Genomic DNA, 17,683 nt, shown 5'->3' with positions numbered 1-17,683 from the left:
GCGCTTCCATTTATTCATCGCTGTTGGTAAGTAAAAATGCAGTACTTTTTTTTTCTATAAGTAAAAACATAGTTTCTTAAAATTTAATGTGCCGTGTTGTTATCTATCATCTTCTCTATTTCTATATTTAAGCGATTAAATATGGACTTAAAAAGCCCTGGCCAGAGCATTATAATTATTATTAAAAAAGTTTTTTATTTGATCTTTCCAAATGCTAAAGAATATTACACTGTAAAATGTCACTGGAGACAAAATGCAATACACATTTTTTGGTTATACCGTATAACTCGTCAAAATGACAATTTAACAAACCTTTATTGAAAAGTGAAAAAAAATTAGTTAAGGTTTATGTTAGTTTTTTTCATCGCTTGACTTTATATCACTTAAGGTGTGTTGAGTTGTAAATGATAATATTATTATATATAATATATATGTAAAAGCACCCAATGACAAACTACTTTAAAGTAGTTTATTGGGACTTTTTGATTTTTGTATATTATTTTGATATTTAATAAAAAAAAATTTAGAAAACGAATTATTATTATTTTTATTATTTATTTTTAGAAAACGAATTTTATAAAATATATTATGATAAAATTTTTAGAAAACGAATTTTATAAAATATATTATGATAAAACTATACTAACAGACCGAGCGATATGAAAATATCTGGAGTCGGTGAATTATTTTGCCATTTGATCTCTTGTGAGTTGACGTGTTGTTCTTGTATTGTTTTGTATTTATTTTGCTTATATAATGCACTTACATAATGTTGATTGACTAGATGATCATTTGTGGAAAAGTGAGTGGAAGGGTTTAGTTTTTCCTATGGGGAAGATTTAACCCCGTCAACAAAATCGGAAGCATAAAAAAAAATAAACCTTAACTAATTATTATATACTATTCTTACTGTTTATAAATGATATTGTAAATATATTTGATGAAGATATTATTGCGTTACTTTTCGCAGATGATCTAAAAATATTTAAAATAATCAAAAGCGCTGAAGATTGTATCTGTCTACAAAATAATTTGAACAGGTTAATTAATTGGTGTTCTCTTAACAAACTTCATCTGAACATAAATGTGTTATTCAATAATATTTTACAGAATAAATCAACCACAGACATAGGAATTAATATGTGCTTTTTATTGACTCTTCTTGGCTCTCCTAATCTCTTCCTGCATCTTCTTGCGTCGTCCTGCCCTATATTTGTATTTCTTGATTATATGCATGTAAATATCTACAAAATATATTTTTTCCAGAAAAATAAATAAATCATGCATTTAAGGGTTAAGCGCCCGCATTCCCATTTTCTATCGATATATAACAAGTTTCCAATTTATAACTCTTTAAGTTATAATTTAAATATATGTTATTTTTTAATATATGTAATATCTATACATTTGTTATACTGAAACGTTAATTATATGAAATTCCCTCGATAGAGAAAAATCGCAAAGTAAGCTCTGAAAACTATTAAAAACACATTTTGTTTTCTTATTTAATATGTTATAGGCCTGAAAAAATTTACTGAAACTAAAGCATTTGTCGAGAAATTTTGGCAACGAGTCGTGCTTTCATATGTTTACCATTTTTGCTTAATTGTTTTAATTTTTTTTATATTAGCGGGGTCCCAATAAAATTCGTATTTACATATCTCCCTTTCAAACCGTTTCAGGTCATGAAGAAGTTGCTGCTCTGCTCGCCGTTTTTAATACAGTGAAATGAATTTTTTATCGTTCCAAAATTTTTATTTATATTTATTATATAATAAATTTATTTCTATTCAAAAAAATTATTTTTTTCTTTATTTAATTTTATCCTAATTGTTTGGATAAAAAATTGGCCTTCACATCCGAAGACTTTAGACGATACTTTTTTCATACCGATTCCCAAATCAGGACCTATTCGGGAAATTTTCGCTTTACACCATAAATAAATTACTCACTTTACACGATGACCATTTTCGTATTTTAGAATTTCATGGATAAATAGTAAAAGAATTTTTTGTACAAGTATATATTTTATTACATTATACACAATACAATTATTTTCAATATTTGTATTATAATATATGGATAGGAACATTGGAGGGGACCCACCATACAAATTCCGAGTCCATAAAAATAAAGAAACAAAACACAGGTTACATAAAATGTTACAAAAGTAGGTAACATAGAATATAAATTATTAAGTAAGCAAAATAGATCAACTGCTATATCTTTCAAATCAACAATAATATTGATAAAAAATAAAGATGAACACTAAGGACGGGTTGTTTCGGAGAATTTGAACAATTCATCAAATTTCAACGTTCATTTTCAAGTTTTGTGAAAGATTTTTTCAAGTTCTGTATTTATTTCAGTTTTGTCAAACAACTAGCCTACAAAGATATAATAACAGAACTTGAATAGGACTTTCACAGAACCCGAAAATGAACGTTGAAATTTGATGAATTGTTCAAATTCTCCGAAACAACCCGTCCTAACTATAATATTAACTAATTACAATATGTTATAAGTTTTCTTGTATTACTTTTTTTATTTGAAGAGATACGATTGTTTTGCATTTTTAATTAATCTGTAACATGTAGGAGACCTCGAGTAAATCATGAAAGCAAAGATTAAAGTGGTAGTACCATATCGTCTCCTTTTTGATGTTAATAAACTAACCTGATCTAAAAGTAGTTCTAAAGAGTTTTTAAATTCATATTCAAGACTACTGGCAGCGTCTAGTGCGGACTTTAAATAAATATGAGCTTTTAATAAATGATTATTTACAGTATTCTGACTCTTGTCTTCATAATTAACATTGTCATCTATATTAATATTATGATATCGTACCAACAAATTTTCTAATTGTGACCATAAACTCAATATCATAGTTTTGGGGAATAATCACTTCAATTCACTATGAGAAAGTTCATTTGTTCCGACAAATACTTTGATATTCAGATTATGGTCAACTACAACTTGAGAACTTAAATATAAATGTTTATCTACATTATCAAAGTTTGTGGCGTATAAATATGTTATGTCATTTATAGTTTTTACATTCCACTCACCGAGTTTAATTTTTATTTGCATATTTATAACAAAATCACTATAATTCACTATTGTGTCACTTTGAAAGAAAAGTTCAACTTCTTCCTCGTGTCGGTGTTTTATTTTTAACTTCATATTTTCGGGATTCACTCTATCCAGTGCCTTTTTCTTTGTTAAATAACTTGGCAAACCTTTAAAAATACTTGGTGTAGATCCGATGGCCAATTTTGGTTTTTTAGGGTGCGATATAATATCCTTTTTGTCAAAATGATTGATGCAAATGGCAGCGAAAGCACCTGGAATCCAATGTTTGCGAGGAATGGCCCTGATCCATGACTGTCTGCGTTCTTCCTCTGCTGGAAATTTGAAGATGGTAACCGCTCCTTCCTTCTTCAGAGAACTGGTGTAATTTGCTTTGCATCCGGGAACACAGCACTTATGAGGCATCTGAAAATAATATCCATTAGTAAATATATTACGTATTTTCAAAACAAATCAAATTTCACTTTGAAAACAAATCAACAATCGAGTTGAAACGAAGTATCATTTCCAAGTGCCTACTAAAAACGTGGCGGCTTATGAATTGCCCTATTATTCTCTCAGAAAGCTCTACACATGTTATTACATAGTACTATTATGTAGATTATATTATATTATCTAGTAAATTACACCATTTCTAATGATAATCTGTACAGATCCAAAGCTAAGCGTCATCCGCCATTATGAAAGTTATTGAAAACATCATTTACTACGTTCAAATTGTAAATATATTTAAAATGTCTTACCTTGACGATCGTATATAACCACCAACGTATTGTTTTACAAAAATGAAGTATAAATATTGCAGAAACGTGATGTAAAATGTAAAATAACTACTTCAATCAGTTCCAGTTGCACACACTTTCCAGACGCCTACAAAATCCATACTGGCGCATAGAAAAAAGCTACCACGAAGTCCCAAAAACAGGACTCTTTGAATGTCAGTTGGTTTTCTACAGCACGGCCTTCTATAGAGATGGCAGTGCTCGAACCGATTTTGTTAATCAAGATGGCGTCAAGCGAAGTTATTGCTGCGCGCGTCCCTATGATTTCGGACCTTTTACGGAACGAACTTTAGAATATGAAAAAGCACAAAAACCTTCTTATGTGGGCTAAAAAATGGAATATAAGGATTTAATTATACGGCGTTAGAAGATACCGAAGGCTATCGCAATCATTTACGAACTTTGGAAGAACAATTTGATGTACTGTTGTCTAAGATTCAAGAAAATATCCAAAAACAGGACACAGGCGCGCGGCTGTCCCAGCAAAAACTAAGTTACAAATTCAACGGGGGATTCTTCTTCAGGTCTGATGTATGCACGGAGTTCCAAAAAATACGATATGATTGTTTATAAAAGAAGTGTTCGTTGCAGTAGTTGATGCCCTAAAATTTGTTATGAAGGTAAAAAAAATATAATTTTTTGAAACATTCAGATATTTGTTATTTAATAATAATAACTACTAAGTTACAGTGACATTACAAAAATAATATTATTAATTGGAGTGTCACGGGCATTCTTATTTTTGTAAAATTCTTGCTATTGATCCCAAATACAGGGATGGCTTTGATATAGATCGATAAATCTAAACATCATGTCATCCGACCACTTAATACATTTTTTCATGACCGGAAGGGAAATAAAAATCGCAAGCGACTTGAAACATATGTTCACACGTTTCGATTCGGCGGGAAAATCGAACGATGACTCATACTTGAACAACAAAAGTAGACGGGCTTTCAATTTTTGTCGTGCAACTAAAAACTTGATCAACTCTGATAAAAGGCTGTTCACACTTGTCGATTAGCTTTCAAGTGTCATTCAACTCCGACTTGATCAACTAAAATCGCCCTGAGAGAAAGGGGTATTAGACAAACTGGATGAAAAAAGGTGTGGTCTAAAACGATCATAAGGCACGATTAATTTTTATTAAAAAAAAACGATTTATTAGATAACAATGAGAAACAAGTTTTTCAGTAACCGAAAATGGAAAATAATAAATTTCAATAGCTATTATGTTAAAAAAACGCATAACCTGATGTCTTTTCTCTGCGCCATGTTTTGACATAACAATTTTAAATAGAGGTTGTTAATTAAAAAAAAAAAAACAAATGAAAAAGCAATTTTTAATTCTAAGATTTATGTTTTTGGTTAAATAAGCGAAGAAATAATACTAACCTTAAAACATTCCCAGCAATAACAATGGCCGCCAAGTGCACAATCGTAAACATTAAAATGCCTTGTTTTCCATTCCCGGAAACTGAAATACTTACTTCTCATAATTATCTAACTGAGACAAAGTATTTTTTTCAATGTGCTTATTAACCATGTACCATACCTTTTTCGTATGACAATATATTTTTTTGCAAAAATAGTACCTAAAAAAAAAAAAACTTTCACCTGAAAGGGGTACCTGCTTACCGGAGTAAATTATAATACTTCTATATAAGGCAACTATTTTGATCTTATTTTGATCATTTTCATTTTAGCTTGACAGTTGGAATTCTATGATGATTTTGTGTGGCTTTTCAATTTGCGCTGGACATGTGTAAAAAATATTTACGGAAACTATAACCACCGTTTAAAGTGGCATTTTTGTCTAATCGGAAGTGCGGCATATATGGAATAACATTTTTTCATCCGTTTATGAAGGAAAATGTATAATTGGGTGTTACATGTTACAGCTACATTCTGAAAACGATTATGGCCTCTGGAGGGAGCGATCGCCAAACAGGCACGGTGCCTAAAACAAAGGCTCGAAATAATTCCAATGTTCCTCAAGAAGTTGTCACACCTACCCGTAGAGATATTCACTCTACAAATATTATGACGGTAAGCAAAATATTTGTAGACACTTTAGAATCATCAAAATTGCATACTGAACTTGCAGTGGTGGCATTTCGTATAATTGTGTGCAATTCATATTCCACCGGTGCAATTTGTATATCAGATTGAAAAGGCGGTAACTGTTTGAATTTTGCTGACTTAATGCCAAACTCTCTTACACGCTTTTGCCACACGAGACTTCTAAATTTAGATAAGTTTGCTTACGATGTTCCAAAATTAGTAGGCAGTGCATAGAACACAGTGTAACTATGGCCAGGTTCTAGAATTCGAAGTTACCATTTTGATATAAAAAGGACCTTCTTGAAGGTACGGTATTTGATAAAATGTTGTTAAAAAGAAGCCTTAGATATGGTGGATTTCACAATGACAGTAATTTATAAATACTCCCAACTTGTATTTTTAACAAAATTGCTCACCCTGAGATATGTTCTCAGTGTTAAGTTCTGTTCTTATTCGTGTTAGCAATTTGTTTGACAAATTACAATTACGTGTCTTCCTACGTGTTAAAATATTTTGTGAATGTTGTTATTAATAGGTATATCAAGTGTCTCGCCATAACACATTTACATAAATTCACATGAATGATTCACATTCTGCTCTCAGCAACATTGTGTTTATAATTGGGTGTTTAATAACATTGTATTTCCAATAACAGACATCTGTGGATTGGCTGTCAGTATCCGAACATAATACGAGATCATCACAGAACAAATCCCGCAAGCCGACCAACATACCAACAGACAATGATTTCGCTGAATTAGGTTGGTATTCAAGTCTATATAATATTTCCCATGATTACTCAATTAATGTTATCACATGTATAAAATAGTGTATTAGTATTACATTTTGTATTACAACCATATTATGTTAACTGAATTATTTACAAGTAGATTGTACTTGGAATAATTTTGAATAAAGTTTCCGAATTCCGCCTCACGCTTATTATGCAAAAAAATTAATAACAGCACTTGGTTTCAACTTAGTTTATGTCTGGGGAGATGGTAAAAGATGCATTGCATTCCATTTTTTCTCAATCGAAGTTATGTTTGAAGGTTAGGAAATACGCATAAATTATTAAAATAACCAAAAAATTTACAACCTAAAAACCTTTTTTGTTGTTTGTTTTTGGGGTGTTATGCCGTGTTGCGCTAACTCCTTCTTTAGCCGACGTTTCGGACAGCGTTGCAGTGTCCATCATCAGGGCAGATCCGGTAGATCCGAAGATGTGTGATGTGACACATCTTCGGATCTACCGGATCTGCCCTGATGATGGACACTGCAACGCTGTCCGAAACGTCGGCTAAAGAAGGAGTTAGCGCAACACAGCATAACACCCCAAAAACAAACAACAAAAATGCTTTTGGCCGTGAGAATCTAAAAACTAACCAACCTAAAAACCTATTTTGTTTATGTTTTACATCTCCACTGACTTAAATAGTTATTCCCAGTAGTAAGTAAGTTGAAATCTAGTGTTATTTTTTTTTTAATTGCATGTTGAGGCGGAATTCAGCAACTTACCTAATTTTGTATTGAACGTTGCAGTTCTCTTTGTCTACTTTAAATTTGTTTATTGTTAATTGACACTGCATGGAAAAAATATTGATAGACTGTGAATTGATTATTAATTAAGTAGGTAGGTATTTAAGGTACTTAAATAGTTACAAATATTATGATTTTACAGGAAATTTTGCTTTCGATTTATATAAGAGAAGACTAGAAACATAATTTGGACATGAGGTCCGGTTCTTTGAACTGCCTGTAACCAGTGAGAATATGGCATCCCCAGTTGTAGTGTGTTGTGGGGCTGAAAGTACTGGGGAGGGGAAGGAGTGAGGAAGAAAAAGCTTTAAAAAAAGTTTTCAAAATGTTTCTTTAAATTGGTATGAAATTTTTTGAAGACATGACTCATGTGCAGTATTCACATAAAAAAAAACTTTAAATATTTATGCAGAGTGGATGCTATGCCCAGTATTGCCCTGGAGAAAGACCACCAATCAGAATAGATACTTTGCTTGAACTGGCTTTTGGCCTTGTTTGGTGACTAAATCTGAATAGCCAAGTACTTTCCCACCTTCCTCTACCCTTCTCCTTCCTCTGCTCACTATCCATTGGGATGCTGTAATTCCACTGTCTCCAGATGGTTGGGAGCAGTGTGGACTGTTGTGCTGTATTCACATAACAAAATGATGCATGCATTATGTTGACGTGTCTCCACCTATTATTGTGGTCTAATCAATGTATCCACCTAGATTCTTCCACGACTCACGAAGGCGGCAGCAGGTTCGTGCCAGTCCGCCCGCAGCCCCGCACTCTGGTGCTCCGCCAGCGCGACCTGCTGGACAGTGCCGAGGAAAGCGCCCCCTACGGCAGCATCCTAGGGGGACACAGCCCCCACACCAGTCACACGGCTATCATGATAGTGAACCCCACCACGCCAAACTCTAATCAGAATATGGTATGAGCAAGATCAACATTCCCAGATCACAAATAACCTGAAAATATTTGAAAAACTCCTACTACCATCATTACAAGAGGAAGATGTGGCTTGTACAATGATGGAGGACTTAGGTAGCGGCGGAATTGAACCCACCACACCTGCGTGGGAACCTGATCCATTTTTTTACTCGGCTACTTATAACTGGTCAATTGTTTGTTATATTTTTTTTATTTTTTTTATTTATTATTTAACATTATAAATGATTACAATATGCAGACTTATAAATAATTTTTTCGTTATTATTCTATTTCTCCATAAGTTGAGCTCCAGGAGCTCGTGTTTATGGGAGGAGTCTTTACATTTAGTTCTAATGATTTTTTAAACAATAATCAAAAACTTTTGAAATAAATACAAACATAATATTAACATGGGTACACAAATTAGAAAATTGTTTTTTTAAAGATAATTAAAATAATACATCTTTTTACAGATTAAGTAAGCGTGAGGAAATTAAGGGTACAATATATCAAGAAAATTTTTGAAAAATAGTTTTTTTTTAAAGACAATCAAATTAATATATATTTTTTACAGATTGAGTAAGTGTAAGAAAATTAGGGGTACAATATATCATTATCCAATTTGAGGGACTTAATTAACTTTTTGAATTGTTCATAATTCACAGTTTCGGTTACACTAATTTTATTTTTGGACAATAATATATTGTACCATCTCACACCTAAATATGAATAGTGGTGCTGAGCCGTGGTCGTTCTAAGCATAGGAATGGCTATTAAGCCATTAGTTTTGAATCTATTGCTTATGCTATCTGAGGGGTGCATTTTATAAATAAAATATTCTTTATAAATTTGATATAAAGCGATTCTCTTATACAATTCTGTTATAGATGGTACATTGAATTCCTGAAATATCTCTAAAGTAGGGAGTCATATGGTTTTCTAAGGATGATTTTTATAATTATTCTTTGAATTGTAATTATTGGCTGTAAAGAAGCCTTAAAAGCCCCTCCCCACCCAATAATCCCGTACTGCAATAAGGACTGAATTAATGCATAATAAACAATTTTGATAGTTTTCTTATTTAAAATATTTTGTATATTATAGAAAATATAGATAAGTTTTCTTATTCTTTCAACAGTGAGATTAATATGGTCTTTCCATTTAACATTTTTATCTAGATACCAAGATATTTTATATTGGATTTATGATTTAGTTTCGCGCAGTCCGTATTACATGTACCGTCATTTACACAATTTTTAGAATGAATTGTTATGTTAATTAGGTTATTTGGCACATCTTCTTGTAGAGTGAAAGGAATACAATATGTTTTTTCTGTGTTAAGTGATAATAAATTGCCATCGAACCAATTTTTTATAACCTTCATATCCTGATTCGCTGCATTGGTAATTTCGATCCATGTCTTTTTTTCGATAATTATTGCAGTGTCGTCAGCAAAGGATATAAGTTTACCATTAAGTGATAATTTAAACATATGGTTAACGTAAATTATAAATAAAATTGGTCCAATAACAGTCCCTTGGGGAATTCCAAATTCTAAAGTTTCATCTACGCTAAGTGAGTTATTTAATTTTACTTTTTGGTTTCTTTTACTTTTTTTCTTAGATGGCTTTGCAGCCAATACCTTACCTTACCAATAATACCGATATCATTTAATTTATTAATTAGTTTTGTATGGGAGATACTATCAAAAGCCTTACGTAAATCAATGAAAATGCCAAGGCATTTATTTTGAAGTGAAACTTCTTTACGCGCGTCATGCAATTTCGAGGAGTAAAACCAACTCATGACCGAAACGAAAATGCGGGACCGATTAAAGTTCATTTGATGTAGTAAAAGTTTTGAAGTAAAATATAAATGCTTCTTAGCTCATCTCGACAACTGGCGTTGGTGGTGTAATGGTCAGCATAGTTGCTTTCGAAGCAGTTGATCCGAGTTCGATTCTCGGCCATGGAATATTATTTTTTTGTTTTTAAGGAATTTTTTTTTTTTAATGGTTGACCATAATATCAATCCACTAAGTAATATTTTAGGCCTGTAGCATAATTGAAAAGTTAAAGAATGATATAAAATTTTTTATGATGTTAACGATAAAAAAATGAAAAAAAACATAAAATTAAAATAAAAAATGGGCCAACGGCACGCGGTGTTCCCAAGCGGTCACCCATCCAAGTACTGACCGCGCCCAATGTTGCTTAACTTCGGTGATCGGACGAGAACCGGTGTGTTCAAAATGGTATGGTCGTTGGCAAAAGTTAAACAATATTAATTTCTATTCTACCTGCCAATAAATATATGAAAATTAGTATAAAAAAGCCCTAATAATATTGAAAAAATTAGCAAGGTGTGTGCGAGGTTGATAAAAATAATCATTACATACGCGCTTGAAAAAGATCGTAATTACATTAATAAGTTTGTAGGAATTTTTTTTTTCAATGGTTGACCATAATATCAATCCACTAAGTAATATTTTAGGCCTGTAGCATACTTGAAAAGTTAAAGAATTTTATGATATTATTAATTATAGTAATGATAAAAAAATAAAAAAAACATGAAATTAAAATAAAAAATAGGCCAACGGCACGCGGTGTTCCCAAGCGGTCACCCATCCAAGTACTGACCGCGCCCAATGTTGCTTAACTTCGGTGATCGGACGAGAACCGGTGTGTTCAACATGGTATGGTCGTTGGCAAACGCTAAACAATATTAATTTCTACTCTACCTGCCAATAAATATATGAAAATTAGTATAAAAAAGCCCTAATAATACTGAAAACATTAGCAAGGTGTAAATATTATATACCTAGTTTAACTCACTCTCCTAACTCATCTTCGCTGTCTACAGGCAGAGCGCACGACTGTGGTCGTGAAGAACCGAGGTTCGATCCCCGCTTTAACTAATTTTTTTTTTCTTTTTTTATAACTTTTAATTTTTTTTATCACATGCTACTTATAAATATGTCAATAGACAGAAAAAAAGAGAGAATGAAATGAAAAGAGAGAGAGAGAAGAATACTAGAAGTTTCACTTCTGTCTTGCGTAGGCTTGACACACCCATTTTTTTTTTTTATCTAATGCACGGTATATAGTTGAAGTTAGTTCTGCAATGGCATCATGAGTGCCTAGTTTCTCTCTAAATCCAAATTGGCTAGGACTAATTATTTTATTGTTTTCAATATAGTATAAAAGTTGCTTTTTTACGATCTTTTCGAAAATTTTTGCAATGTTTGAGACAACAGATATGGGTCGATAATTTGATATTTCTTCAGGGCTGCCAGATTTAAAAACGGGTGTTACAATAGATTTTTTATAAACGGAGGGGAATATTCCACTATTTAAACTAATATTTATAATGTGTGTAATTGGAATGCTTAATAATTCATTATAATTTTTCAATATTTCTACTGTGACTCCATCAAACCCTGGTGCAGATGCACCTTTTAATTCACTAATAATATTTTTTATGTCATCTGTTGTTACCGGTTTGAAAACTGACAGATTATTTTGTTTGTGACAGTCCTTTTCGAAATTATCTATTTTATAATTTTCATCGATTCGTGTAGCTAAATTTTGTCCGACGTTAGCGAAATATTTATTGAAGGCATTAGCACATTTTGTCGGTTCCATTAGGGCATTAATAGAATTTTTTCCGATATTAATTTTTTTAATTTGAGTTTTTTTGTTTTTTCTACTATTTATTTCATTTATTGTTTTCCATATATGTTTTACATTTTGTTTAGCCACATAAATTTCATTTTTGTAAAAGTTCTCTTTAGTTGTTTTTAGTAAACAGGTTAATTTGTTCCTAAATTTTTTATAATCTGTGTATATTTTTTTATCTAAATGAAATTTCTTTGTCAAGCGATATAACTCTTCTTTTTTTCTAATAGACACGATTAAGCCATGTGAAATCCATGGTTTTATTTTTTTGAATTTTGATTTAATTTTTATGGTTTTAATATCTGTTGATGCTGTAATATAATTGCATAGTATATTATCAAAAATATTTGCGCATGTTTCAGCACATGTTGATTCTAATACGGAACGCCATGTTTCTGTTTTTATTTTTAGGTTTAATTTATGATGGTTTAGTGAATTTTTTGTAAAAGTATTGCATTTTAAATCAATATGATTATTAATATTAAGTTTTTGTATATAGATGCAAGTGTGATGATCAGTAATATTATTTTTTAATATTATCGTGTGTAATTTGTCGGTATCTTTAGTGTTACTCCATATGTGATCGATACAAGATGGACGTTGACCCGTAATTTCTCTAGTATATTTATTATGTCATTCTCGAATTGAATATGGAATCATAGGATGGGGATCTGCTACACATACGTACCTACACAACCTGAATACGATTCAAAAAGGAATCATAAAGACCATATTGAAAGTACCAATTAGAACGCCTTCAATTGAAATATTCAATTCCTTTGACGTACCAAATGTACAGCAAATATATGCCAAAAATATATTATTGAAGCTCTTCAAAAATAACAAATCCTCTACTAGACTGTGTATGCATAACACTAGATCGAACAAAAATGATATAAAAAATATTCCAAGTTATAAAACCACATTCGGACAAAGAAACTATACATACTTTGCAACAAAACTCCATAACATCCTTCCCCAAGACATAAAACTAATAAAAAATCCTAATGAATACAAATCATTAATAAAAATATGGCTGAAAGAGGTCAATGAAAAAACCCTAATGAAAACACTAAAAACGATATAGAAGACACTAAAAACGACATAGAAGACACTAAAAACGACATAGAAGACAAATAAACCATATTTAAATAACTTTAGTCCGCCTCGGCACAGGACCCCCTAGTGAGGAGGACTAAGAAATACAATATTTTATACTTAATTTCACCATTATATTTTGTATGTAACAATTATCTTATATAGTCGCTAAAATTAAAAAAAAAAAAAAAAAAAATTTATACACAATATGAAATTCATTTCCGTCATATAATTGATAAATTCAGTTTTTATTCTGTTACTATTTTCGTTTGAAACATCTATGTTGAAATCGCCGATTATTGTTATGTTCTGTTTATTTTTTTTTGATAAGATAATGCTTCTCAATTCATCCATAAATGTGTACTCGTTTGATCCGTGTGTTCGGTAAATTGCAATAATATTAAAACACATTTTATTTACATTTAGATTAATATCTAAGCAATTAACTCGCTGCATAGGTACTTCTTCCACTGCGATGTTTGAATGGCAAAATTTAACAAATACAACAATACCACTATTTCTATTAATAGCACAAGATGTTGCGAAGTAGGTATATTCTGGTATGCAAAATTTATTGTATACGTTGGTGAATGCTTCAGTTAAAACTATAACGTCCGGTTTATGATTTAGTAAATTAATTGAGAGTAAAAATTCATTGAAATTTTGTTTCATTGATCTGATATTTAAATGGAGTACAGAGAATGAATTTGTTATTTTATCCACGATTTTATTACAATCTTTTAAAGTATGACAAATATATTCCGAAATATTAAGCGTTTTATCTAATTCCTCAGTGAAGAAATTATTCATTTTTAAAGAAATAAGGAAATAATATTGTTATAACTAATTGTCAAAAATGAATTTGATTTTGATGACAAACTATAAATTAGCAGCATATGTTCACGGATAATATCAAGGTTGACTTGAAATAGATTTGGTGACAATATTGAACAACTTAGCATTATATTACTAGTGATGATATTATAAAGATGATACATACTATGTAGTATATTAATTTTGTTTTGTATAAATAATATTTTACAAACATTAACACTTTGAGAGTAGGCTAATATTTTAATGCTTTGTTTTTGTCTTAAAATTTTACAGAAATAGTTAATTAAATATTTTTTGGATATTACTGATAAATCGTTATCTCTTCGATGGTAGATTAATAACATTGAAATGTTTCTCAATTGTTTTAAAGTTTTAGTATTAATAGCTAAATTGTGCGAAAAGTCAGAAAAGTGTGAAAAGTCAGAAAACAAGCGTATTTGAAACAAAAATATAAATTTTGGTATTGAGTTTTTAATCTCGTTAAGAATTTTAAAGTTAGTTATTAAGAATGTTAAAGTAGGTACATACCTATTCATAATTTATACGCCCTTGGGCAATAGTCATCATTTTTTTTAAATACATACAATTTTTGCTATTTGCTTTATGATTTGTATCGTTTGTTGACTTGAAAGTGTTGTTTTGGAAATCACAATTTTTGCATTTCTCTTCTTTGTTTTTATTGGGACAGTCTTTCCAAGGATGGTCCATGGCGCAGTGCAGGCACGAAGCATTCTTGTCCTTATTAAAACAGTTGACAGCTGAATTTCCAAATCTCAGGCAATGGAAGCATTGCATTATTGGATTAGCATCCTCCACCCGCACTCTGTGGTATCCAATATTAATTTTCTCTTTAGAAATGAGATATTTCCTAAGTTTTCCACTTGTTTCGACTATATAGTTTGTAAGATTGTTTTGTCCTTTTGGTTTAAGCATTTTTACTAATTTTACTGAGTTTTTCGGATTTTCATCCATGATGATTTTAATTCCATCATTTTGGGTTTTTAATGATTCTATTATTTCTTCTTCTGATAGGTCGATAGGTAGGTTTCTGATGAATAGTTTAGGATTTTTTTTTTCTAATTCTTTCGCGATCAAATTATTTTTGAAGACTATATTTATTTCTTCTGTTAGTTTTTTTGCGTGATCATTTTTGGGGCAAGAGATGATTAGTTTCTTATTTGATGCTTTTTGTACTCCATTTACTGCAATCCCCAAATGCGATGTTTTAATTTTTTTAACTATCATGTCTCGAATATCATCAGAAGTTGTATTAGTATTTTCACTTGCAATTATTAATGAGTATTTGGCCTCTGGTATAGGTATTGAGAGGGTTGACTTGTTGTACGTTGTATTAATTGATTCCTTTTTTTCCTTAAATAATTTTCAATTTTTTCTGAATGTTTTTCTTCATTTAATATAAGTTTATTTTGTAGCTCAATTATTTTTTCTTGTAGTTGAAGTTTTTCCTTGCACCATATTTCCTCTAGCTGGTGTATATCTTGTTCTATGTTACTTCTTTGTTTTGCCTCTTTGACAGATGAGCATTTTCCAATTTCAATTTTAATTGAGTCAATTAATGATTGGACACTTCGGTCCATAATGAGTTATTTTTTTGCGGGCTGTCTGGTGACTAAACGCAGCCAGCCTGCTTTATTTTTGCAACAACAATATGTTAAACTGGGTATCACTGTGGTTTGTGGTTACTGAGTTTATCGAAATTTCTGTCCGTGCGAGCTGCACGGCAGCAGAAACTAGACTGAGTTAGTAACTTATGTATATAGTTAGCTATTATTCATGTATTATGTTACACTTACACACATAAATTGTCAATTTCCTTTGTAAAAGCCTGATAGGGCGCCAATGAATAATAAATAAATAAATATTAATCCTTGGTGTGCGCAGACTCGAATTTGAATCCTGGATTGTGTACTTTTTAATAAACACAACTTTCATAAACAATAGCTCTGTATAATAATACTAGGTTATCCATGTCTATTTCTCTTTATGTACGTAATATAAATATTCATAAATTCTTATTTTATTGAAGCACTATAGACAGCGCCGCAATTAGCTTGCGTACACCAAGGGTTAAAGGATTTAAGAAACTAAAATACATTTAGCCCTTTTTGATACAGTTTGATATAGGCTTTGAACTCTGAAACAACTTTCACAAGTCACAATAATAAACTCCTCCCAACCGTCTGGAGCCAGTGAGACTATGGTATCCCCAATTGAGTTATGTTGTGATGCTGAAGGTAGTGGGAAGATGAAGGAGATGGGAAGAGGAAGGTGGGGAAGTACCTTAATTCCAGGGAGATACTGAAAGTATCTACCGCCTTGGAACGTGCCGCTAACATACTATGTATTATTTTTAAATTAATAAATTATTATGAAATAACCCTAAATAAGTTAATTTGAATGAATTTACTTCGTATCCACTCAACCACAGAGGCCATCAAATAGCCAACAAATGGATGATAATTATTAAATTACAAGACATTTACAAATAAATATTTTATCTTATATTAATTATAGTCTAAATTGTATATTTCGTCATTCAGAATAGTTCGGGTTCGGGCGCGAGGAACAACGTGCGGGGCTCCTCGTCGAGCCGCGAGGGCTCCTACAGTAACACAGCCCCCGTGTGTCCCCACCCGGCCGGCGGCGGCCCAAAGCCCACCAACACCGCCCACGATCCCCATGATTCTGTCTACCAGAATGGCGGCAACGGCCAGACACACGGCAATGAGAATATGGTGCAGAATCAACAGGAACATAACATGGTATAATATTTTAACTTTTTGTGAAAATTTAGACAAAGAGCGTTGTCAAATGTGGTGGATAACAATGATATTGATGAGCTTGTGGAAGAGCACACTCAAGAGCTGACCACAGAAGAGCTTATGGAGTTGCATTGGTTTCACACCAAGAAGTTATGGAGGTGAGTTTGTTAGTGGAGGAGGAGGAAGTAGCAGAGCAACAGTTTTCTGGCGCAATAAGAGAAATGCTAAAAGCATGGGAAACTGTTGCAACGTAATTATTTAAATAAATGTAAAAAAAATTGGGTATTTTTGGCATGGAATGCATTATAGTATTTTACATCTCTAAATAGTATAAACAAAGTCACTATCCGCTTCTCTGTTTGTGAGCTTAGTCCTTCTAAACTATGCAACGGAGTGTGATAGGGTTTTTAGTATCATTTAGAGTTTTAGAGAATTTCTTCCGGAAGGTTTATATATATAATACAAGGATATTTTATTTATTGAAAGTAGAGAAAAGTCGAGCATCACCGACTACATGTCAGCTAGTTGATTTATATGGGAAAAATTGTTTGGTTTAATGAGTGTTTCACATAACGAACGAATGAAGCTCATTATGAGAGGTTCTACTGTATATCATCACTTTAATTTGACAAGGTTGTAACTGAACATTACCTTATTCTGAGTTATGGGGTTCCAAACATTACAATGTCAATTTCTCATAACAATTGCTAAATTTATGGTTTGATCTAATGTGTTAATAGTATTTTAGTTCTTCACTACAAACAAAGAAAATAAATGTACAAATTGGATGTATATTTTTATTCTTGAACATACCTACTTGTGAAGTTAGAACCAAGTTCGACCAGCAAGGACACAATACGAGGGTGGTCTGAAAAGTTTCCGACCTAACAATGAAACAAGA

The 17,683-nt window shown here is 31.6% G+C and overlaps 1 protein-coding gene and 2 non-coding genes across 3 annotated transcripts in view; 1 reads left to right on the top strand and 2 right to left on the bottom strand.

The window, feature by feature from the left end:
• The first annotated feature begins 5,599 nt into the window (after positions 1–5,599).
• LOC149409311 (uncharacterized) overlaps positions 5,600–17,683 on the top strand; it is a 37,848-nt gene continuing 25,764 nt past the window's right edge. Inside the window, exons 1-4 of the mRNA XM_089649769.1 lie at positions 5,600–5,921; positions 6,592–6,697; positions 8,186–8,391; positions 16,561–16,782. Of these exons, the coding sequence (XP_089505895.1) occupies positions 5,793–5,921; positions 6,592–6,697; positions 8,186–8,391; positions 16,561–16,782 (663 nt within the window). The 5' untranslated portion in view covers positions 5,600–5,792. The remainder of the gene's footprint in view (positions 5,922–6,591; positions 6,698–8,185; positions 8,392–16,560; positions 16,783–17,683) is intronic.
• LOC149409313 (5S ribosomal RNA) lies at positions 10,540–10,658 on the bottom strand. Its single transcript, XR_016305209.1, has one exon. It is a non-coding gene; the product is annotated as a 5S ribosomal RNA (ribosomal RNA).
• Positions 10,981–11,099, bottom strand: LOC149409312 (5S ribosomal RNA). Its single transcript, XR_016305205.1, has one exon. It is a non-coding gene; the product is annotated as a 5S ribosomal RNA (ribosomal RNA).

Source organism: Hesperophylax consimilis, chromosome 31, assembly GCF_061612785.1.
Source record: "Hesperophylax consimilis isolate HC1 chromosome 31, BYU_Hcon_1.0, whole genome shotgun sequence".
NCBI classification, from domain to species: Eukaryota; Metazoa; Arthropoda; class Insecta; order Trichoptera; family Limnephilidae; genus Hesperophylax; species Hesperophylax consimilis.
Note: the sequence above shows the minus strand (reverse complement) of the source record. Positions and strands in the feature narration are given on the sequence as shown.